The sequence below is a fragment of the Brassica oleracea genome, chromosome C2 (genome assembly GCF_000695525.1).
Source record: "Brassica oleracea var. oleracea cultivar TO1000 chromosome C2, BOL, whole genome shotgun sequence".
Classification (NCBI taxonomy): domain Eukaryota; kingdom Viridiplantae; phylum Streptophyta; class Magnoliopsida; order Brassicales; family Brassicaceae; genus Brassica; species Brassica oleracea.
In genome coordinates, this window is record NC_027749.1 from 27,905,772 (window position 1) to 27,929,905 (window position 24,134).

General features: G+C 36.3%; 1 protein-coding gene across 1 annotated transcript; it reads left to right on the forward strand.

Annotated features, from left to right (window-relative positions):
- The first annotated feature begins 19,716 nt into the window (after window positions 1-19,716).
- Window positions 19,717-21,752, forward strand: LOC106321109 (F-box protein At4g00755-like). Its single transcript, XM_013759426.1, has 5 exons — window positions 19,717-19,896; window positions 20,121-20,254; window positions 20,365-20,942; window positions 21,033-21,151; window positions 21,238-21,752. The coding sequence occupies exons 2-5, from the start codon at window positions 20,140-20,142 to the stop codon at window positions 21,509-21,511; spliced, it is 1,086 nt and encodes a 361-aa protein (XP_013614880.1). The 5' UTR covers window positions 19,717-19,896; window positions 20,121-20,139; the 3' UTR covers window positions 21,512-21,752.
- Window positions 21,753-24,134: the final 2,382 nt, after the last annotated feature.

Consider the following 24,134-nt stretch of genomic DNA (forward strand, 5'->3'; position numbering starts at 1 on the left):
GGGCATGAAGAAATAAACACCTGAATTAATTGTTTCAAATAAACGGGAGAGTTTACTAGAGAGTATGCGACCATTCGTTGGATATGAAGGCACTTACGGCTACAATATTATGCATTTGTCTAGTAGAGCTCTCATCATTTCTTGCTTCAGCATCGCTGCTATAAATGGGTGATCCAGCATCTCTGACACTCCACATAGCTGAAATGATCGGCGATATTCGTCTCCAGCCACAAGGGCCGAAACAATATATGTCTTTCAACTAGGATTTCATAACTCATTGAGAAAAAGTCACAAATATGAAATGAACTTGTAAGGAGAAAGGAAAGGAGGAGGGGTGAGCATTTCGACAAAACCTCGGGAAAGAAAGCTCTAGGAACCCGAAATCATCACCTAACATTCACGAGACAACATAACAAAAGCTCTACCTAGAACATCAAGTAAAATAAGAGCAATCAATAAGTAACAAGGATAAACTCCGACGATGCCAACATGAGACCACACCACCTCGTTCGGTCCTCGCGTTCCTTATGTTGTCGCGTAAGAGCTCACCACCTAAATCGGTACACGTGAGTTCAACTCCTTCACGCTATCAAGTTGCCGACACCGGCTCACGCTTGCTCCGCCACCATGTCCACACGATCGCGCCACTTCGTTCGGTCCCCGCGTGATATGGGCTCGCTGTCTACCCGCTCCCGGTGATGAGTCATGCCACCTCATTCGGTCCCCACGCGACCCAACAAAAAATGATGCAGCGCCCGAGAATTCTCAATCATGTTGCACCGTCACACATAGGCTGTAAGATCTCTCCTATCTCATATACAGTACACACACATGCTTAATCCCCATGCAATGTAAACACCCGCATACAAATTTCAATCATCATACAACCATATTCGTTTTAGCAATCTATGAGTAGATCTAGGTGTTCAGACATTCGTGACAAAAAGGTGTTCACACATTATAATACAATATATATGTGTATATATATGATATATTTCACTTATCAAACAAATACATATATACTTATAGATAATATGTATGTATAAATGATTTAGATAGATACTTCTACTATGAAGCGATAATGAAAGAAGGAAGAAGAGATCACACCAGTCCTCACCTTAGCCTTAGATCTGCAAACATAAGGGATGGGATAATCGGATATACAAAATAAGGATTTCATCGAACCCGATCTACAAGAGAAAGGATTGTTGCTACCACCAAAATACATGGGATGATATATCTAAGATAAGAGAGAAGAAAGAGAAAGAAAACTAAGGTTCCTTACCTCATCGGTGACAAGATCTAGAAAGAAGAGAAGAATAGATCTATACACGAACTTGGATCGGTTTGTTTGGGATATCCGATAGCTTGGCTCCGGCGTGCAACAAACGATGAACAGCGAGGAAAGAGAGGTTGGCCGAGAGAGAACGATAGAGAAGAGAAAAGGAGAAAATTTGATGGCTAGGGTTTTTAGATCTCTATGGAACTCTGCAAGGCTTCGGTGAGAAGGGGAAGGCTCAGTTTTATAGGAAAATCATGCAGTTCAAATTAACCCTAGAGCCAACTCTCTCAAATAAGAGATCTGTTTGTATTACTTAGGGATCAAATCCATAGAGAGCGGGGCACACAATAGATCAGATTAAACGTAAGACTAAGTTAGGTAAAAAGATATTAAAGCAGTAAATAATTAATAAAACAGTAAGTAAGATAGATGTGGTTGATAAATAGATAAGAAGGAAGCTAGACTTTCAGGTTTATGTAATCTAAATTATGATTTTGATGCTAAGAACATGTGATAATTAATCCTAGAACTCGAATGTAATCGTAAGATCTCCAGCTCTCACTGTGAGTCTACATGTTTAAATCTGTATCCATACTTTCATATTCGAAATGGAATGAGTGTCGATCGATACACCTATAGTGTGTCGATCGATACACCTATAGTGTGTCGATCGATACGCTTTCAAACAAGCTTAATGTTCAGATCGATAAGTTAATCAAGTCGATTAAACTAGCTAGATATAGCTCGTGCCTAACAACTTAACTCAACAGAATTATGTTCAGGTATGAATCTACTCTCGCAATTGTTAGTCTTAAGATCATGATTCTAGTTAACTACTTTAGAATGCAAACAATAAGATCTAACTCTGTGAAGGATTTTAGATAATCAACTTAGCAATTCTATAATCAATTCATCATAACCATATTAAACTCTAAGTCTAACAAATTATTCTACTCAGACATAATCAAGCAAGACATAAAGATAAACATGATGAATTGCATAATGAGATTAGAGATAAAAAAACCGGAGTTCCAATACAATACTCTGAAGGAGTTCTTAGATCTTCTCTCCAAACTTTAAAAAGATTCTAAGAAGGGTTGACTGCCTAAAACCACCCGTAGACATATACACCCTACTTATTCCCCCCAAACTATCAAGCTCTTGACGAATCCCCCCAAACTTATAATTCCTCTTTAGATCTCCCTCACAATGTTTTTATTCCCCCTCTCTAATCCAATTTCGAAATCGCGATTATAGATTAATTAATTGCGTTTTGTATCCAGCGATTGCCCCAAAAAGGATCTGACCCGACATTAAAAACAGAACCGACCCGACACAGATTTTAAAACATAACTCAAGTCAGTTTGGGATTATTATGAGGGTTTCTTCTATTTCTTAATTCAACGACACAGAGGACTCCGAAAGAAAGACTGGAAACAGAGAGACGACGACGAGAGAGAGAGAGAGATGAAGAGAGAGCCAGAGACGAAGAGAGACTGCAAGAGAAGAGAAACGAAAGAGAGACTGCAGGAACAAGACAGGATGTTGTAGTCCAACTCCATCTTCCTCTCTCTCTCTCTCTCTCTCTCTCTCTCTCTCTCTCTCTCTCTCTCTCTCTCTCTCTCTCGTCATCTCTCTGTCTCTCTGTTTCCAATCTTTCTTTCCGAGTCCTCTCTGTCAAAAACGAATGTGGAAAATAAACGATTTACCCTCCTAAAAATTCCAAATTGATTTGAGTTTTTAATATCTGGGTCGGGTTGGTTATGTTGTAAATGTCGGGCCGGGTCCTTTTTTTGGGCAATCGCTGGATACAAAACGCAATTAATTAATCTATAATCGCGATTTCGAAATTGGATTAGAGAGGGGGGAATAAAAACATTGTGGGGAGATCTAAAGAGGAATCATAAGTTTTGGGGGATTTGTCAAGAGCTTGATAGTTAAGGGGGGAATATGTAGGGTGTATATGTCTACGGGTGGTTTTAGGCAGTCAACCCTTCTAAGAATAATAAAATCAAATTTGTGTCTCTCTGCCTAAACACTGGCATAAACATATATATTTTAGGTCAAAACTCGTCAGGAGCATTCTTGTAATTTTGTGGAAACTTCTGTGCCTAATTCTTGATCTTGATCCGGCAAGGCCTTTCTCGCTAGGGTGTAGATCGACATCAAGGATGAGTGTCTACCGTCACTTCCTCTGAACAACGACTCTGTCTAATCTTTGCTCAGCTACGGGTTCTGCTCCCTTTTAGCTCCATAAACTCCACAATGCTCCAGAACGTACATTGATATTACGTGTATACGCACACCAATTAACCTAATGTGCACACTACCACAATCAAATGGTATGTCGATGTAGCACTTTAGGATCGAATCCACAGAGACCAACAATTACACTTTATTTCTATAGGATCAATATCAAGCTAAAACAATATGGGAGTTTTGAGATAAGGGTATCGTAACAGAAAATAACAAACTATTTTAAGGGGTTTCAGATGATTAAAAGAGCTAGGTTCAGGGTGATTCATCGAGATACTTAGGATCATGAGCTACACAACTATTCAGGAAGGCAATAAGAGCCCATCTAGAACTTGAACAACAAGAATAGATAAACCCACAGTCGTGGTGTCTACCAATTTATCAAGCAATCCTAATGCCTAAATCGTCGTTTGGATCAGAGAATGATGACAAGCATTAAGTTCAGATTCAATTGGTTTACGATTTGCCTTAACATCAGCTTTCGTTGGCTAAGGACAAATCGCCTATCTATGATTTTTCTAGCAATCTAAAACACTTTTGATGATTAGATTAAACCTATGATCAGATGATAAATGGCCAGTTTAACACAAGCATTAAGATTAGCAATAGACAGAGATATCAAGGAATAACAATCCTATTTGTGTCTAGCTCATTGATCCATGATCCCTAACACCCTAAACCTAACAACGACTACTCAGCCATGAACAGAGAAATCACAGAGACAATATATGAAGAAAACATGCTGAATCAATAAATAAATAAGATATGGTTTAGGAATCTTCTCAAGGTGAGAGAGATGAAGCCTTCTCCCTTTCAAGGTAGCAAATCTTTAAGTACAAAAGTCTCCAATGGTTTATTGTGTCAAAAACATCGTAGAATGATAATAAAAGATATATATATGCAGGTCTCTGGCGGTTGCAGGAGAGAAAATTGGGATCATTAGGGCAAATCCCGAAATATTAGAAGTTTCCTTAAAAATATATGCCGCTGGAACATGCACTCGGGTTGCTCCTCTCGACCAGGAACAGTCTGACGACTGTTCTGCGTGAAAATCACCAAATTGCATTGTTTCTCTCCTCTTTTCCTCCAACTGGTCTATCTCCCATCCAATGCAACTCCGGACCTGTAATGACTCGAAAAGGACTAGGAAGATTCGATAAAGACTTGAAAACCAATTAGAAAACATATATACAAGATGCCAAAAACACCATATATCAATTCCCCCAGACTTAGATCCTTGTTTGTCCTCAAACAATGTCAAGTATCAAGAACAGGGAGAAAGGTTTGAAAGTATGGGAACTCTCATATTCTCAGCAACCATACTTTAACCACGAATCTCCGAATCATACAAGCAGTAAAACTAGGACAACACACCCTTACCAAAACCCCACTGACTGTTGTTCAAGATCGGCTCCATACTCTATATCTCAAACCTGAAAATGCAACACTATCGAGACAGAACTCCCTACATTCATTTAAGAGTAGCGTGAGCTTCTCATCACATGCACTATTCAGGGTAGACGGTCTAGGTGTGGAACAAGCTATTTAATGGTGGAGTTAAGAGTGTTTAGGGGCTACCATTTCATTGTAGAGGATGCATGATATCACACAAAATGGCAAGAGATGATAGATCCATTGATGTCCACAGCCTCTACTCGTTTTTGCTATATCTGGTGCGGCAGTTCTGATGACGGAACAGGCGACTGATTGTTCTGCTTTCCACTTTCCTCTACATACTCTTCAATACTTGGTACCAAATTTTGCTCGACCTTCCCAGTGGCTCTATGTTTCTTTTCTTTCTTCCCCTTCTCCATCACATTATTCTCATTTTTTCGTTTTTTTTTTGAAGACTGACATGGTGATGTGACGAAGAAGAAGGTAATACATTATCATTCTGAGTGCCACTAGTGGTTTTGATTTCGCGACCATTCTGGTTCTCCACCCCTGCTCTTGCGCAGTTCATTGGTTATGGAGAGGTTGCTCCCTTAATCTACTTGTTCTCCTTTCTGACTGAATTTCTGTAGCAGTAACGAGTAAGAGGCTGTGTTGATCCTTTCCTCTCCGACCCTTTTGCACATATCTGCACATATGTCACTGAAAAACAAATGCATGAAGATGGAATAAAGGCCAAGGTGCAGGGTGGGAACTAACTAAAGATGAGCTAGCTACTCAGGATCAGTAAGATGGATAAAAAGGATAAGAAGTCCTGAGTGTGTTCTCGTTTCCCTGATCTAATGCCCATAACAAGAAGAATTTCAGTCAAGATTAAGTTCAAGTTAGGTGGAGTTAAGTCTACCCAGTGTAACCTGATCGACTGAGAACTTCTCGATTATCAAGTGAGATATGTCAAAGTGTTCCAGGTCCACATGTGTGTCTTTCGCCACTGCTAAGGTCACTGAATAAGATAGCTAAAGCATGAGGTGGTTAGTGATCAACACAGAATAAGGTCCTAATTTCCACAAAGTTTTGACTGACTCAATCCTAAAAACTGACTCAAACTGACTCAAAAGAAAAAGAAAAAAAAGAAATGAGTTAGTAAACGACAAAAACCCTCCCCCAGACTTGCTTCACACCGTCCCTAGTGTGAAAATAAATAAGAGAGAAGGTGAAAACAAGAATGAACACATTTATTTTTGGTTGAGATACTTACCTGAGTGGAGCGGGCTCTCCATGAAAATTCTGGGTGTTCTATCGTCAGATGGTCGCCTGGAACAGCTGCTCTTTTCAGGGGCAAGTTGTTCCGTTGCTGCAACCTAGAATTTTTGAAGTATCTCGATTTTTTTTGCTTTTTGACCTGAGACTCAATAAACTAAAACAAAAAATAAGTAAACAAAAGCAAAACCAACTTATATTTACACTTACCAGTGGGTTGCCTCCCACCAAGCGCTTGGTTTAAGTCACTAGCTTGACTTGGTGACTGGGATCAGTCGGGTTGATCATGATGGCTTGTTCCAAAACAAGCTCCACAATCAGACATGTTCAGCTTCAGAACTCTGCTCAGCAACCTCTTCACAACAGCTTCTCCTTTCTCTTTCAGCTCATGTGTGAGAATTACTCTGACTTTAGAGAAAGGTTTAGAGGTACCCTTACACTTTACCTCATACTCAATGGATTTCTCATCACACTTCTGCGGTATCAAAGTCATTGTAGGATCGGCCTTGACCCTTTTCTTTTGGACTTTTTCTTTCACCCTTGCATTCCCACTGAGTTTCTTGGTATCAGTGTGAGGATCTCCATCCAGGACTTCTTTGATCTCACCCTTTTTACCAAGCTCCTTCTTAGGAACAATTTCCAGCTGTTCTCCACTAACCAGTAAGATGCAAGAGGCATAGCGGATTTGTGATCTGGTTGGGACAGCCTTGTAGAAAACCTTCTTGTTGATGTTGGAGAAGGAGACTCTCTTATTAGGCATGTCGACGATTGCTCCAACTGTAGCCATAAATGACCTTCCAAAGATCAAAGGCATGTCATGATCCTTCCTCATCTCAACAACTTGAAATTCAGTATGGAGCACACAGTCCCCAACCTGGACAGGAAGATTGCGAATGGTTCCATGAGGGACTGCCATGGAAGAGTTTGCAAAACCCAGCTTCACCTGAGAAGGCTCAACATAAAAAATGTCCAGCTCGTCTAAAATCGCTTTTGAGACAAGGTTCACACTAGACCCAGAATCACAAAGAGCTTCCTTGAATTCCACTCCAGCAATGGAACAAGGAAAAACAAACTTTCCAGGGCCATCCAACTTAGGCAGTACCTTCAGCGATGGTGTCAGTGCTTCAGTAAAGAGTGCCTTGATATCCTCCTGAGATTCTCTGCAATTTTTGAAGAACATATGCAATGGCCGAATCTCCCAAGCTTGTTCAAATGAGATTTTTTTGAGAAAGCATTCTTACCATCTTCCTAAACCCAGCCAGCTGCTCTGCACTAATAGGATCCATCAGATGTTTAAGTGGAATTGGATAGGGAACCTTAGGAACATAGACTCGCACTGGTGGAGCCTCAGCAGGTTCGCTAGGAGCAGTCACTTCAGAGCTAGCATACTGCTATGTGTTCTCTTCTGCTCCTAGAACAGTCTCAGCGAATGGTTGCTCTATTGCATTACAGTACTCAGTCCTAGGATTTTTATCAGTTTTTCCAAGGAGCGTCTCTTGTTGCCTCTTGACACTCTTAGCTGTTTGAGCAAGCTAACATCGATCTTTATTATGTGGCTCGCAACAGCGTCATACTTGGCATTCAGCTCAGTGAACATGTTGCCCATCCTGGTGTCGATTTCCGTGGTTACCTGATTCAACGCCTTGGCCTGAACCTGCTGACCCTGCAACAGCTGTTGCATCATCATACCCAGACCCTTCAGCTCATCTGGTTGACTGTTCCCGGTAGCTGGAACAGCTTGCCGATTGCTCTGCGGTTGTCGCTGGTTCTGGTTCTGAATCTGACCAGCCGTAGCTTGCTCAATGCTGAAGACGTGCCCTTGGTTGTTTTTCAGTACTTGATCAACCTTGGCAGTCAGCTCATCTATCTTCTGGGTGTCAGAATTTTTCCCTTTCTTGGAGCCATGTTCTTATTGGCTGAGGTAGCAGCCATGTTCTTATTGGCTGAGGTAGCAGTCATGTTCTCAATCAGCTCAAACGCTCCATCATGGGTCTGAGTCATGAAATCTCCATTGCTGGCAGAGTTCATAGCACTCTGAAATTCGCAGTCAACTCCATCATAGAAAATTTCCAAGAGGTAGTCATCATCAAATCCATGGTGAGGACATTCGCTGCGATAGTCATTGAAGCGCTCCCATGCGTCGCAGAAAGGCTCATCAGTGAGCTGTCTGAAAGAGGTGATCTTGTTCCTCAATGCAGTTGTTCTCGCTTTAGAGTAGAAATGGATGAGGAACACTGATCGGACCTGTTCCAATGAAGTGAGAGAGCAGGTAGGGAGAGAGTTCAACCACCGTGCAACTTTTCCATCAAGAGAGAATGGGAAAAGCATGCACCTGATGTAGTCTGGTGGCACACCATTCGCGCGAGTGAAACTACAGACTTTTTCGAAACTCTCAATATGCTTTATTGGAATTTTTGTAGAGAGACCAGAGAACACTTTTCTCTGTACTAGACCGATCAAAGCATGCTTGATCTCGAAGTCCTGCCTGGTGCAGGGTGGGGGAACAATGGCAGAGCGCATAGTAGGGATGTTATGAGGAAGGTTTCTCTATCCGATTGGAGCAGTCTGCGCATGTTGTTCCTGCCGCACGAGAACGGCCTGTTCAGCAGCATCCTGCTAAGCTTGGATGGTCTGCTGCATTTGAAGCATTTGTTATTGCATCTGTTGCAACTGAGCAGTGAGTTGCTCTTGATTGCCGTAGTTGCCCATTATGGCGTTGTTCGGCCCTGATTGTTGACGGTTTGTTCTTTCTAACCTTGCTAGCTCCTGGTTACTAAATGTAACTAACTCTCTTGTGCGTTTCTCCGAGTATGTCTACTGGTCATGCACCTGAAAAATTAGCTGCAACAAAAAGGATATAGCAAGTTACAGGTCTTAGACTAAATAAATAACCGAAAAATAAAGGTAAAAAGATGGTCCCCGGAAACGGCGCCAAATTGATATTACGTGTATACGCACACCAATTAACCTAATGTGCACACTACCACAATCAAATGGTATGTCGATGTAGCATTAGGATCGAATCCACAGAGACCAATGATTACACTTTTTCTATAGGATCAATATCAAGCTAAAACAATATGGGGGTTTTGAGATAAGGGTATCGTAATAGAAAATAACAGACTAGTTTAAGGGTTTTCAGATGATTAAAAGAGCTAGGTTCAGGGTGATTCATCGGGATACTTAGGATCATGAGCGACACAACTATTCAGGAAGGCAATAAGAGTCAATCTAGAACTTGAACAACAAGAATAGATAGACCCACTGTCGTGGTGTCTACCAATTTATCAAGCAATCCTAATGCCTAAACTGTCGTTTGGATCAGAGAATGATGACAAGCATTAAGTTCAGATTCAATTGGTTCACGATTTGCCTTAACATCAGCTTTCGTTGGCTAAGGACAAATCGCCTATCTATGATTTTTCTAGCAATTGAAAACACTTTAGATGATTAGATTAAACCTATGATCAGATGATAAATGGCCAGCTTAACACAAGCATTAAGATTAACAATAGACAGATATATCAAGGAATAACAATCCTATTTGTCTAGCTCATTGATCCATGATCCCTAACACCCTAAACCTAACAAGCGACTACTCAGCCATGAACAGATAAATCACAGAGACAATATATGAAGAAAACATGTTGAATCAATAAATAAATAAGATAGGGTTTAGGAATCTTCTCAAGGTGAGAGAGATGAAGCCTTCTCCCTTTCAAGGTATAAAATCTTCAAGTACAAAAGTCTCCAATGGTTTCTTGTGTCAAAAACAACGTAGAATGATAATAAAAATAAGAAAAGATATATATGCAGGTCTTTGGCTGCTGCAGGAAAGAAAATTGGGATGATTAGGGCAAATCCCAAAATATTAGAAGTTTTCTTAAAAATCTATGCCGCTGGAACAGGGACTCGGGTTGCTCCTCTCGACTAGGAACAGTCGTCAGACCGTTTTGCGTGAAAATCACCAAATTGCACTGTTTCTCTCCTCTTTTCCTCCAACTGGTCTATCTCCCATCCAATGCAACTCCAGACCTGTAATGACTCGAAAAGGACTAGGAAGATTAAATAAAGACTTGAAAACCAATTAGAAAACATATATACAAGATGCCAAAAACATCATATATCATACATAAACCTGTAAAGACTCTAAAATAGACTCTAAACATAACATAAAGACTCTAAATAGAACATATATTATGGCATAAATAGTGGTAAACACCATAGTATATCAGAAAAGAAGAGGAAGCCCTAAGTTTACTACTCCGGCCAAAATTAAAACAAAGAAGGAGATAGGCTTCGGTCCAAAGTAATAAAAAACAAAGAAGTCCACATACCGGCGGGCCGGGATGTGACAGCATCACTATGTGTTGCTTAGTATAGTCGTCTTCTCCAAGTCCAGAAGAACGAATCTGATCATTACCCCATGTAGCATGTATGTTTCTCGACTTTTGCATGACCATTTCCATGAGCATCCTATGATTCGTGTGTGTGGGATATACAAAGATACACTGCTCTACAGTTCTTGTTCAAACGATTTGTTTGATGATAAAAAATCTACAAACCATAACCATCCAAATTCTATTTACCCATTTGATCGCATAATCATCAACCACAGCTTCTCTAGTGCCATTCATATACTATCAGAGAGAGACAAACAAAAAGATTTTAGATGGAGAAAACGAGGAACCTCAAGTCTTTCAATCGAGAGTGACTCGGAAGCGCTGGTTATGTAAGACTCAATGGCTTCTCTCACCATATCCGCCGGAGAAGAAAAACAAAGCGGTGTTCCTAATATTGGTTCAACTGATTCGAACCCACGCACGTGAGTCTACACATACATGACGTAATGCATATTTTTTTGTCAACAACATATATATTCATTTAAGACTCTTCGAACCATCTTGGTAACTATGCGTCCATGTTAACGACGAAGGATGATTGTTTCCCAAAACTGAGTGGCAGGTTGTCGGCACTTTTATTCTGTGTTCTGAGTACATGTATGATTTCTGAGTGATTAAAACTCTCTCTCAGGATTCAGATATCTTCCAAATAGATTGTGTATGCTGTCCATTCTATCGGTTCGGAAACCATCTTCACAAATTGGGAACAGTCTGTTGCAAACATCACATGAAATTGCCGTAAATTCCTCATGCTTTCCAATGCCCGGATGAAAGCCTCTATTTCGGCATGGAGGGGTGATAGGCTAGCCATCGTGTTTCTAGCCCCCATCAATCTGTCAAAACCTTCTAGAGTGTTATACCATCCTTGTCCTGAAAAATATCTTGTATTCCAGGATCCATCTGTGAAACACTATCGTCCATGAATCAGAGACAGTGAGATAATAAGTTGATTCGAGATTTCGGCATCAACCTCTTGGCCTAAAAAAAAATATTTCTCGATAAATTCGGTTGATTAGGATAAAATTTGATTCCTTAGGAGTCGTATACATGCACGTTAAGTAGTCATGCATTTTGATAGGAACTCCCAATTCTCTGGCAAAGACAGCTCTTTTGATCATTTCTTCGCATGTACTTGCAGTAGCATTCAAATAATGTCCTTTGATTTCACATGTATATACTTGGTTATATTTCATCTCGCCAACAAGTTTCGCAAGGATCATAACGGGCCTATTGTTCCGATGGAGAGAAGAACCTATGATTAGCTTTTCAGGAAATTTCTAGAGAATGGTATACAAAGTCAACATATTGTAATGAATACAAATGAAATCGCGAAAGTATGTACATACATTTCATATTCTATTTCATTTAGATTTAATGTAACATGAGAAAGGTTTTCCATTGCATACCACAGTATCTACAACTCCTTTACGGGCCTATACATAATGAATTGGTGTGGTATATTGATATAATAACATATGAACAGTAAGAACTAGCATTTTTATTATCCCACTTCACACCCGGGAAGGCACTTGTGGCATTTTCTCTACCCCTTCTTACTCTGAAAAAAAAACAGGGACACCTTGCGGTCATGGTTTCTCTTGGATATATGGTTCATCTAGGTTAGGGTTGGGACTTCGGGTATTCGGATCAGTTCCGGGTAAGACCTGTTCGGTTCCGGGTAAATCGGTTATTTAGAAACTGTATCCAATGAGTACTTGGTCGACTTATGGTTCGGTTTCGGATCGGTTCTGACCGGTTCCGGGTCTGTTCGGATATACAAGTTTATACCCGAAATATTATACTTTTATTTATATTATACTTTTATATATATATTTTTTTTCTTAAGAAAATAAATCAAAATCGCCTATATGTTAATAAGATGTAGTTAAGTTCAACAAAGTCAAGGTGGTCTAGTGGCATTGCACAGGTAACTTGGCCTTATCAACATGGGTTCAACGCCCAGAGAATACAATTATGTGTTTTACACAACATATAATTCAGTTAAATCAGGTACCCGATCGGTTCCGGGTAAAAACCGAAACCGAACCGATACCCATGGGTAAACAATATCATTATCCATCGGTTAAATAGACTATGACCGAAACCGGACCGAACCGGTCAATCTTGGGTCGGATCCGGTTCGGGTATTCGGTTCCGGTTAAATGTCCCAGCCCTAATCCGGGGGACCCAATTTTTTTTATCTAATATATTTCTAAAAAGTGAAAAACTAAGTAGTATTTATCAAATTTGTTCCTATCTAAGGGAACGCCATTGAACCAAACGACAAAGACATTGTTGAAAAAATATGGCCTTTTCTTGAACAAAAATGGTGATATTGTTCTTCCGGAACTGCTATTCTATGCTGTGCAAGTCGTCGAGAATGTGATGTTTGTGCCTCAAACCATAGGGCTGCTTCTTCAGTTTCTGCTAATCGGATGTAATCAATAATTACTTTAACAATATTTATACTCTTTAAACCCTTTAACTTTTGTTCAATCTTAGTTTCTCCCTATTCTTATTTATTTCTTTTTTCTACTATCAATATTAGTACAACTTCAAATTTATTATTACTTTTAAATTTTTTGTTAACACTAATATTAAAAATCAAGTGATGATTGAGTTTGACTTTCCGATTAGACATTTGGTCCGGCCGAATCTGACCACATGAGACCACCATTGACCATGGTTGCTTAAGTTGTGCTTAGCAATTTTTTAATTAAAAAAAGGAAAGAGAAGAAGAAGCAGTGTTTCTGCTGCTTGTTTAAGCATCGCTGTTTGTTCTGTTTGCGGGCCCCACCGACACGTGGTGGTCCGCGATTGGTCTTTTTTTAATTTTTTAATTTTTTTTAATCAGAAAAAAAAATTAAAAAAAGAAAGAAAATTAAGCACTTCTAATGGGTTGTTAGGGTTAATGATGCTCTGAGAATCTTTACAAGTACTTTGATTTACAGTGTAGACAATTAGATTCATCACCAAAAATATTTTAAAAAATTTATTAATTAATGATAAATATATTTGGAGATTTTGTCAAAAATAATCAATCAAAAATACATATAAATAAAAAAAATAACATAGTTACCAGGCTTTGTTATTCTTTATCTTTTTTTATAATAACTGTTTTGATGATGTTTATTATCCTACTATTAATATTTGCATCATACACTTTAAAGTAGAATAATTTTAGATACACTATATATGACTATTTTAGTTAACAACTAAATTATACATTTTACAGTAAACTGTAGTTTTTGAACATAAAATATTAAACTTTAATAAAATATAGTTCTGTAAAACTTATTAAAACCATATCTAAAACACAATTTTTAAACATTGCTTTCATTATTATTTTCAAAACTCTGTGGAAGGTTGGAGATAGAGGACAAAAGTGAAGCCCCTCTTTCTAATTTAATTTTAACAAGAGAGAGTTAAGGAGTATATGTTTTTTGAACTTTTCCTAAAGGTGTAGTGTAGATAAGTGGTGGAATAATTATAAACTACATTACGTACTTAACTTATCTTCTAAGTATCACATATGATGCCATCCAAGAATTAATTTTGGGATTAAGGAAAAGAAAGACTGAAAAGTGACCAATTATAATTCTTAAAAAAACAAGAAATCAGCGGGAAAATATTTGTTAATGAACTTTTCCTAAAGGTGTGGAAACCCATTATATCTGGTGTATAAGTTTAGGCACATATATCTGATGTATAGGCTTAGTTTCTTTTATCGGGAACCAAAAACTGAACCAAACAAAATTGAAAAACCAAAACTAAAATTGAATCAAAGTTTAAAAATAGGAGGATTTACCAATACGACTCAAAACTTAATTTTGATTGCAAAAGTATACCCAAACTTAAATCAAATGCAAAAATAACCCAAAAACATTACGAAATTACAGCCGCCCCTTGTGACCAAACAAAAAAACAGAACTCATTTTTACGAATATATCTCCGCTAAGTCTTCTGAATCTACTGAGATTTTGTTAAGTCTTCTGGACGACGTCCATGGAAGTCATCTGGTATAGTTGAGCTTAAAAATAATTTATAAATTTTGTAAAAAATATTTTGATAAGCGAAAAATTAAAATCATGTAATTATAAACAGTTTTAAGTGATATAAATTAAGATATAATAAAATTGAATTGTTTTCAACATAGATGAGTGAAAGTAGTGAATTATGATATTCTTTGGTCTAGGGTTTGACAACATATGTTGTAGCATTGTATGTATTCTTAGGGTTAGATTTTGGAACGCTTAAATGTTTTTTTGAAAATTTAAATTTTTATCTACATGTGATTATTTATGTGTATAGTAAACACTTTTTAAGTTTAATTTGATTTTATGAAGTGTTTAGTTAGTTAATTTAGTTTAGAGGTTATGTTTAGGGTCTAGACGACTAACATGTAAGTCGTCTGGGAATATTTTAGTTTTCCGCTAAAAATATTTTAGTTTTCCGCTAAAAATACTTTAGTTTCCCGCTAAAAATATTGAAGTCTTCTGGGTAAGTCGTCTAGTAAGTCTTCTGATCGAAAATTTTAACCTTATTGGAATTTCTGTCTCCATATATAAAGAAAAATTTACACATTCTCTCTCCTCCTCTCAAATGGTTGCAACAAAAGTGGTATGTTCCTCATTCTAAAACTCTCCAACTTCTCTCTGATTTCTTTCAACTCTCCAACCTCTCTCTAATCTCTTTGAACATATAAACACCAAACTTTATATCAATTTATTGTTTTTGTTTCATGTCTTTCGCACTAGTTTATCTTGTTTCGCAAGTTTTTCATCACATGGTTCTCATCTTCCACTCATTTAAAGGTAAATTTATTAATTTTAGATATGTATTTTTGTGTGTTTTATAAATGTAGATCTATCTAATATTCCACTCATTTTCTCTGTTTTTAAACCATTTGAACGTTTTTGGAGATGCAGATTTTTCAGATCTGAGTTTATCTTGTTTCGCAAGTTTTTCATCACATGGTTCTCATCTTCCAGTCATTGAAAGGTAGATTTAATAATTTTATTATTTTTGTGTGTTCTACAAAGGTAGATCTATCTAATATTCCACTCATTTTCTCTGTTTTAAGCCATTTGAACGTTTTTGGATATGCATGTTTTTCAGATCTGGATTTGGAAATGCAGGTTTCTTAGATCTGGAAGACTTATGGGCTAGAAGACTTCCGACTTCTGGGCTAGAAGACTTCTAGACGACTTCCAGGAAGTCTTCTGGCGGAGTCTTCTCCCATGTATCCCTTTCATAATAGATCTGAGCGTTTTGGTAAGTTTTTATGTCTGATTTTTCTTCATTTGGTAACCTCCTGTTACATAAAATTCATACATTTTTCCCAAAATAAAACTCTCCAAACCCACTCTAATCTCTTTGACTTGAAAACACTAAACTTTATATAAATTTTTCATTTTTGTCTCATGTCTTTCTCACTAATCTATCTTTTTGTTGCATGTTTTTAATCAAATGGTTCTTCTCATCTTCCACTTGGATATGTACTTTGTGTGTTCTATAAAAGTATGTCATCTAATTTTCCACTCATTTTCTTTGTTTTTAAGCCATTTGAACGTTTTTTAATATGATGTGCAGGTTTTTCAGATTTGGGTTTGATATACATGTTTTTCAGATCTGGATCAGACTTTAGAAGACTTATGGGAAGTCTTCGCGGAAGTCTTCTAAAATATAATGCGCTAGAAGAAGTCTTCCAGACGACTTCAAAGAAGTCTTCCAGATGACTTCCAGGAAGTCTTCTGACGGGGTCTTCTTCCATATCAAGTGGAGTCTAAGCTTGTCTTTGTAGAGGAATGATCTATAATAGTTTTGTTTGTGGTCTGTTTTGTGATTTGCATGTGTACCCCTTTAATTGTGACTTTTTGTAAATTTGAAGAGATATTAATGAAAAACTTTGGTAAATATGTTCATTTTCCACAACATTATCTTGCCAAAATTACTTGACATAATTGAAGTTATTGATACAACTTCAATAGCAAAACACAATAACACAAAAAATTAATCAAATTTATTTCAATTTAGGGAGACAAATTCTCAAGAAAACTTAGTCAAATTCACAAAAGATAAAACATTGCATAAGTTCAAAGGTAGAACACTTTCATTAGATACATAAATAAAAAGTATATCTTATGATCTGAGAAGACACATTAAACCTTGTTAATTGGTATTCTTGAAGTTACTTAACACTTTTGAAAATTAAATAAACATATCTTAAAGTTGCTTAACAAATTTACAAAAACTAACGTAAAATTAACTAGAAACTTCACTAAGCATGAATGTTGGCAACCTCATAAATATCACCAATTAAGTTATAAATTTCATTCAGTAGCCCGAATATTGACTAATATACATGAATTAACAAACAAAAAATTAAAAAGTCTTTATAGTTTTAGAGAAAATGAAAGTTTATTAAACATTGACGTAGACGACTTCCACGGAGGTCGTCTAGTAGACTTCTAGGAAGTCGTCCACTTAGGTTAGTTTTGCAATTGATTTTTAACCTAGACGACTTACATGGAAGTCGCCCATCTTTGTTTGTTAAAAAAAAATTCGAAACGAGTTCCATGTAAGTCGTCTAGGAAAACAGGGTTAGTTTTGCATTTGACCGGATTATGTCAGAAATTTGACTTTTTCAGGACGACTTACATGTAAGTCGTCTAGTAGAAAATTAAAAAAATAATATTTTGTTATACCTAGACGACTTCCATGTAAGTCGTCTCAGGTTAGTTTTGCAATTGAAAAATAAAACAAAAAAAATTATTTTTTTCTAGACGATTTATATGGAAGTCGTCCGTCCGACGACTTACATGGAAGTCGTCCAAGATAAGAAAGGTTTGACCAGAATCTCGGAATAAAATCATGGACAACTTTCGTGTAAGTCGTCTGATGGACGACTTCCGTGTAAGTCGTCTAGACATAAATAATTTTTTTTGTTTTACTTTTTAATTGTAAAACTAACCTGAGACGACTTACATGGAAGTCGTCTAAGTATAACAAAATATTGATTTTTTAATTTTCTATCTTGAGGTTTTTTTTTGATGAATATGAAGAGAAAGTAAAGAGATGTTATTTTTAGTTCATAAGAATTGAGAAAAAAATAGTGTAAATCGATTTTTAGGTGCATTAAGAGCGTCAAATTGGTTGTTCATGGTGGTTGGTGTATTGATGGCAATGACAAAATTGTGAATACCTGAGGAAGATGAGGGTGATAGAATAAAATATGCATTTTCAAAAAAAAAAGTGATGGCATTTTCGTGAATAATCCGAACTTTGAAGGTGAAAGAGGCAAATCAAAGTTCCAAAAAAACATGGTTAGTTTTGTGTTTGACTTTAAATTTTTAGTCATATTTGCAAAAAACCCTTAAAAATAACCAAGCATGTTATATATTTCTAGAACCAAAGAAATTGAAACCAAACAGAGAACAAAATGATACCTGAATTTATAAAATATTAATTATATACGAACAAATATTAATTTTATTTTAATTTTTAAATAACCAAATATCCTAAAATACTATTTACAAGCCGAATTACTCAATTTTTTAATTTAAAATATTAAAAATTATCCTCATTATCAGATTTTTTTATCTGAATAAGCCGAATTACTTGATATTTAAACTAAAAATCTCAAATTATATGACTTTTTTTAATCTATAAATATGTAATTATCCAAAAAATCAGAATCAAACTGAACTGAATTGGACCCAATTTTTTTTTTTTTTTCATATTGATCGGTTCCTAACTTTGCTATTGAATCGAGCCAAAAACTGAAATAACCCAACTGAAACGAAACAAAAATTTGCGGTTCCTAAATGAACCAAAACACCAAAAACCAAAATACTCAAACCAAATGTAGAAAACTAATAGTTCATCTACATTTAAATGGTGCAAAGAAAGCATTTTATTTTTAAAAATTATTTAACTCTTTTTAGTGGGTTACATATATGGTTCATAGACAAATTAAAATATAATCAATTTTTTATATTTTATCCAAATCTGTTGGCGAATCGGTAAACCTGGTGAAACATATATAATTTGGACTGGTTTATGTTATTCATGTAACATTCTATCAGACGTTCTACCAACTGATATGTTTCCATAATATTCAAATTTAGTGAAAACCTATTAACTAAAAACCTGATAAAATCCAAAAAACCGCTGTTAACCAATGAACCGACACCGGCTAACATTCTATTGGACATTCTCAGAATTATTTTATAATATTTTTTAAAAATTTATTAAACATCTCATATACTTTATAAAATAGTACAGAAAACTGAATAAACTATTTTATTTGTCATATAAAGTAAACGCATTGTATTTATGTTATGAATTTTAATTTATATATTTTGTAATGATGAATACTATTATAATTTCAATGTATATAATTTATTTATTTTGTTTAGAGGCGTCATAACTGGTATATTTTATGTATACTTTTATTTGTTTCAAAAAATTTGAGGACCTTCATCTTGCTAATCCAGCCATTTCCGAATACAACGAGCTTAGAGTTATAATTAAATTAAATTTATATTTGTTAAAAGGTCATAGATGTAATGAATTAAATTAATGTGTAACTATAGTTCTAAGCCCAAAAACTAAAAGACAAAATACCTATTAATGAAAATTAAATTTTCTTTGTAAATTTGGAGGTATTTTTGGAAAAGCTGACATGTTTAGGCTTTGAATTGTTCTGTTTCGATAATATAGATAATTATCAATTACATTACATATTTAATTTAATTCACTATTACATATAATGGGGCGAATTAATTTTGGATTAAGAAAAGAAAAAAGAAAAACAGAAAGTTATTAAATACTACCTCCGTTCCTGAAAGTAAGATGTTCTAGATTTTTTTCTTGTTCTAAAGATAGATTTTCTATATTGTTAAGGTACTTTTTATACTTTTGAAGAACATTAATTAAGAATATTTGAATTGATTAAATTTCATTGTTGGAAAGTTATTGAAAGTGTATAATAAACTTAAAAATAAATTAAATTATAAATATTTATTAAATTCTTAATAAGCGTGCATACTCTAGAAAATCTTACTTTCGGGAATAGAGCGAGTATTATTATTCTTAAAAAAAATAAAAAATAAGCGGTCAAAAAGACAGGACTAACCTTGCCGTGCGTCGACGATGTCGGCATATTGGTTGATAGAGACCCGAATGATTCCGCCAGGAATCGTCTGTTTTCGAACTTGTCCTTGTCTCTATTAAAACTAATCCCAATTCAATCGATAGGGTCACCGTCGCTCTTATCCGATTCTCGATTTAGAAACACAGGTATCAAATTTGTTCAATTCCTTGCTTTCTTTCTATTTTTTTCATTTTTTTTTGTTGTGTCCGTTTTCATCGTCGATTCGCTGTGTTATCGACACCCACCCTTTGTCCAGTCTGAATCGGTCATCGGAATTACAAGCGGTCGGGTCGTTTGATCGTATCGCTGTTTTTAGATGTTAAACCAAAACAATACAATGTAAAAGTTTCAATCTTTTTTTTTTTCTAAGGAATTTGATCGAACCAAGGATGGATTTCGTTGAAAATCTTGATACCGACATGTCTCTAGCCATTCTTTACTGTCTTGATGACCCATCAGATCTTGTCCGTGCCAGTGCTGTCTCACGCTCCTGGCGAGACTTTGGTAAGAAACATCTTTTATTGTCCTTGAATTGAATCTTTAGTATTTTTACATCTTGTTCCCGTAAACCAGAACCCCAAGAATGTGTTTTTTTTTCTTCTTTTAACTTGCAGTGATTAAATACAGTCTCTCGAAGAACCTGTGCTTGAAGTTGTTCCATCAGCTAACTAGTGTGGATCGTATAATAGACACAAGCAATGATATGAAGGAATCGTTTGAAGCCGGGTCAAGCAGCAGTCTCATGGATGATACAAGGGTACTAGAAAGAGAGCACAGGGTTTATGCCTTATTGGCTAAAGGATGCACATCTTCCCCTATCAGAAGCTGTATTGCCGATGCCATCATAGCCTCCAGTACCGATAATTTCCCAGCAGAGAGCATCTTGAACACACTGGACGAAAGAGATAGAATTGGTGGCACCCCTTCGTATTGGTCTAGTACAGGGCACCACAAGACTTCCGTGCCCGAAACACTTCTTTACCAGCTGAAGGGTGATTTGTGTGTCATTACTGAACTCAGCGTCCAGCCTTTCCAAGCTTATTTCCAGCCGGGTACACCGATATACTCGTCACATTATGTTCGTTTCCGGTTGGGTCACCTCGATAACAATGAAGCTGAGACAGCGGGAAAGATTCCTGTTGAAAACAAATATGTATGGACTTACACTTCACAAGAGTTTCCCATGGCTCAGGTAGGTGTGTCTGTGTTATCAATCATTAGCGAACATTATACTCATTCTTCTTCAACTGTTCATTAACCCCAATGTTTGTAAACTGAGTAGGAGAATCGGTTGCAGAACTTTAAGCTTCCAGAACCGGTTATTTGCATTGGTGGGTATATGCTAGTCGAGTTTCTTGGTCGGGTTCAGACTCAAGAAATGGATGGCTTATACTACATATGGTACATCTTCTTCTCTCTCTCTCTCTCTCCCCCTATTTGTCTTTGAGAGTTTTTATATTTTTTTGATGATTGATGGGTTATTGCAGCGTGTCGCATGTGAAAGTGATGGGAAGATCACTAGCAAAATCGTTTCAGGTGGTGGATCCGGATGAGTCAGGGAAGTTTGGGTTGAAGGTGTTGAGTTACAGTGATCCACAAGAAATGGATGAGAACGAAGAAGAGGAGATAAGTCCGTTTAGGCCGATGAGAAATCTTGAACAGCTCTTGAATTTCCTGCACAGGCATCCTCTTGACGTCGAGTATGTTTGGCCTGAATCTGACGACGAGGAGGAGGAAGCTGAATCAGACGGTGAGGTTTAGTGTTTGAATCACTGTGGGGATGGGATGCATGCTGAATTGTGCGTTTCTTTTTCTTTCTTTCTTTCTTTTGATTTTTAGTTTGTATTTGCTTCTATTGTTGAAGAATCTTATAGGTGTTTTCCCATCTTTTGTGAGCGGTTTTTAAATGCTTCTTTCTTCTCCAGCCTCTTACAATGTGTTGTGTGGAGAGTTTTCTGAAATAATAACGTTACTACTTTTTTATGTATTCTGTTTCGTTCAAGTTTCACGTCCTTGGCAATGCAAGCTTGTTTTTATGATTCAAAAGTTTATCTTTGCTTTGGAACAAAAGAGAATTGAAAAAAACTATGTTGGATTGGCAACTATGGAAGTTTGAAAGTTTCCGAGAATAGATCAGTATTTTGTTCAGTCTGTCATTATCTTGAGATCTCCATCAAGAAGCTCTGCTTCTCTCTTTCCACACAACCACTACATCTTAACACTCCTAAACATATCACTTTCAAGATCTTTTCTTTTTCTTTTATTAGACATTTTCTTATCGACATTTTTACACCGGAGGCAAACAGAGCGTTTAAGGATGGAACTAAAGGCCAAGAATGTTCAAAGACTGCCTCTTGGAAGATTCAAATTCATGTTCCTTTCAAATGGGTTCAAATCGATTCCCAGAAGGCCTTCAATGATGCCAAAGAAGAAACAATCCAATGCATTGCAGGCTGTGTTTAGTGCCGTTAAGTGCCGTTAAGAACCTCCGTTCTAAATCCACCCCATCAGGTATTTTACCATAGAGCACTTCAACCAAGAACAAAGCAAGCATCACCATCGTACGCTGGAGCTCCTCCAAGGACCTGCTGCATGAAGACATATCACATTTCGAACCTCATCAGTACACAGCTAAGACAACCACGGGATCCTCCACCACCACCGGCACATCCTGCATCGTTAACAACATCAAAGTGTTTTTTCCTTTTTCGACAATTAATTTTCTGATTATTTTTTTTTATTTTTTTCATAAACATAATATGACTTAACAAATTTTTATTAGTTATCATTTTAGTGGTAAACTTACAAGTTCATAAGAAAAAACTCATTAAAATTTATCGGTTCAGATTCGGGTTTGCTTCGGATCATGTCGAGCTTAATTGTCTAGAAATTGTTAATACCCGTTATTTTCTGGTTCCTAATTGTTTCGGATAGGTTCAGTATTTAGAATTCGAAAAAGACTGGAAAACCAAAAAAAATATGCTTAACTCGGAAACATATGCGAAAACAAAAAAATTGTAAAATTTTCAAATACCTGGAATTTTATCTAACATAGGACCCAAAGTCACGAAAAATAACGAAAATTTTATCTGATTATCCACCTTAAATTTATGAAAATCTAAAATATTACCCGAAATCTGAAATTATACACGAAAACTATAACCCAAAACTTAAAATAATATAGGTAATACCAAAAATATACTGAAACACACAACTCCACGATCAATACATATAGAGTTTTTCTTAAGTTTATTAACCCCTACGGTGAACCTCTACGTTTACCACTGCCATAATAACCAATACAATTTTGCCAAATCATATTTTGATTTTGAAATAAAAAGATAAAAAAAAAATAAAAATAGTAGTAATTACCAAGAAAAAACAATTCTTTTAACGTTGTTAACGTCATCAGCATAACATACTCTAAATATTAAACATTAAACCCTAAACGTCGTCAGCAAAACCTTAAACTCTAAATCTAGGTTTAGGGTTTACCCAAAAGCTTAGAGGTTTTTTTTTGTTTAATCAGGATGGGTTCGGACCTTCGGCCTTAATCCCCCTAGGCCTGGAGCCAGCCTTTGTCTAGAGTTAGAGTTTACCCCAAAAGTTTAGAGTTTATCCTAAAATTTAGGATTTATCCAATAGTTTAGGGTTTATCCGAAAGTTTAAAGTTTAGTATTTAGGATTTAGGGTTTAAGATTTTTGTGACAGCGTTAACAACGTAAAAAACTAGTTTTTCTTTCACAATTACTATTATCTTTTTATTTTTTCATTTTTTATTTCTTAAACATAATATAATATGACTCGGAAATTTTAATTATTATTATGGTAGTGGTAAACGTAGAGTTTCAAATTAGAGGTAAAATTAAGAAAAAAAAAATTAACGTATAATATAATCAGGGCCGCCCAAATAATAATTGGGCCCTGTGCTGATAAAAGAAAATTCTAAACTCATCAAATCTGTAAACTCATATGCGTAACTCATGCGCCCTTTGTGATTTTTGAATCTGACCTACAGGTGAGAATATTGGTAAAAATAAAACGTTGCTTTCGACTGACACAAGTATTACCCTATTATATGCTTAAGCCTAACATAGCATAACTCAGGCAAGACATACCTATCTACTCTACACGGACACGGGACATCACTAGGGGACTAAGGGGTAACTTCGGTCTAGTGCCTCTATCCAAGTACCTAATTAACTAAATTTTTGCTTGACTTCCTCACTATCTTTTGATTCATGGCTTTCTAGCTAAATAGGCCTTTTAGTTATCATATAACTACATTTATCTTAGCAGTACGAGTTGCAAAACAAATGAAATCTATAATAACTATTTTATAATAACTATCTTAGCAGTTTCTTATCATTTACACCAAAAGAAA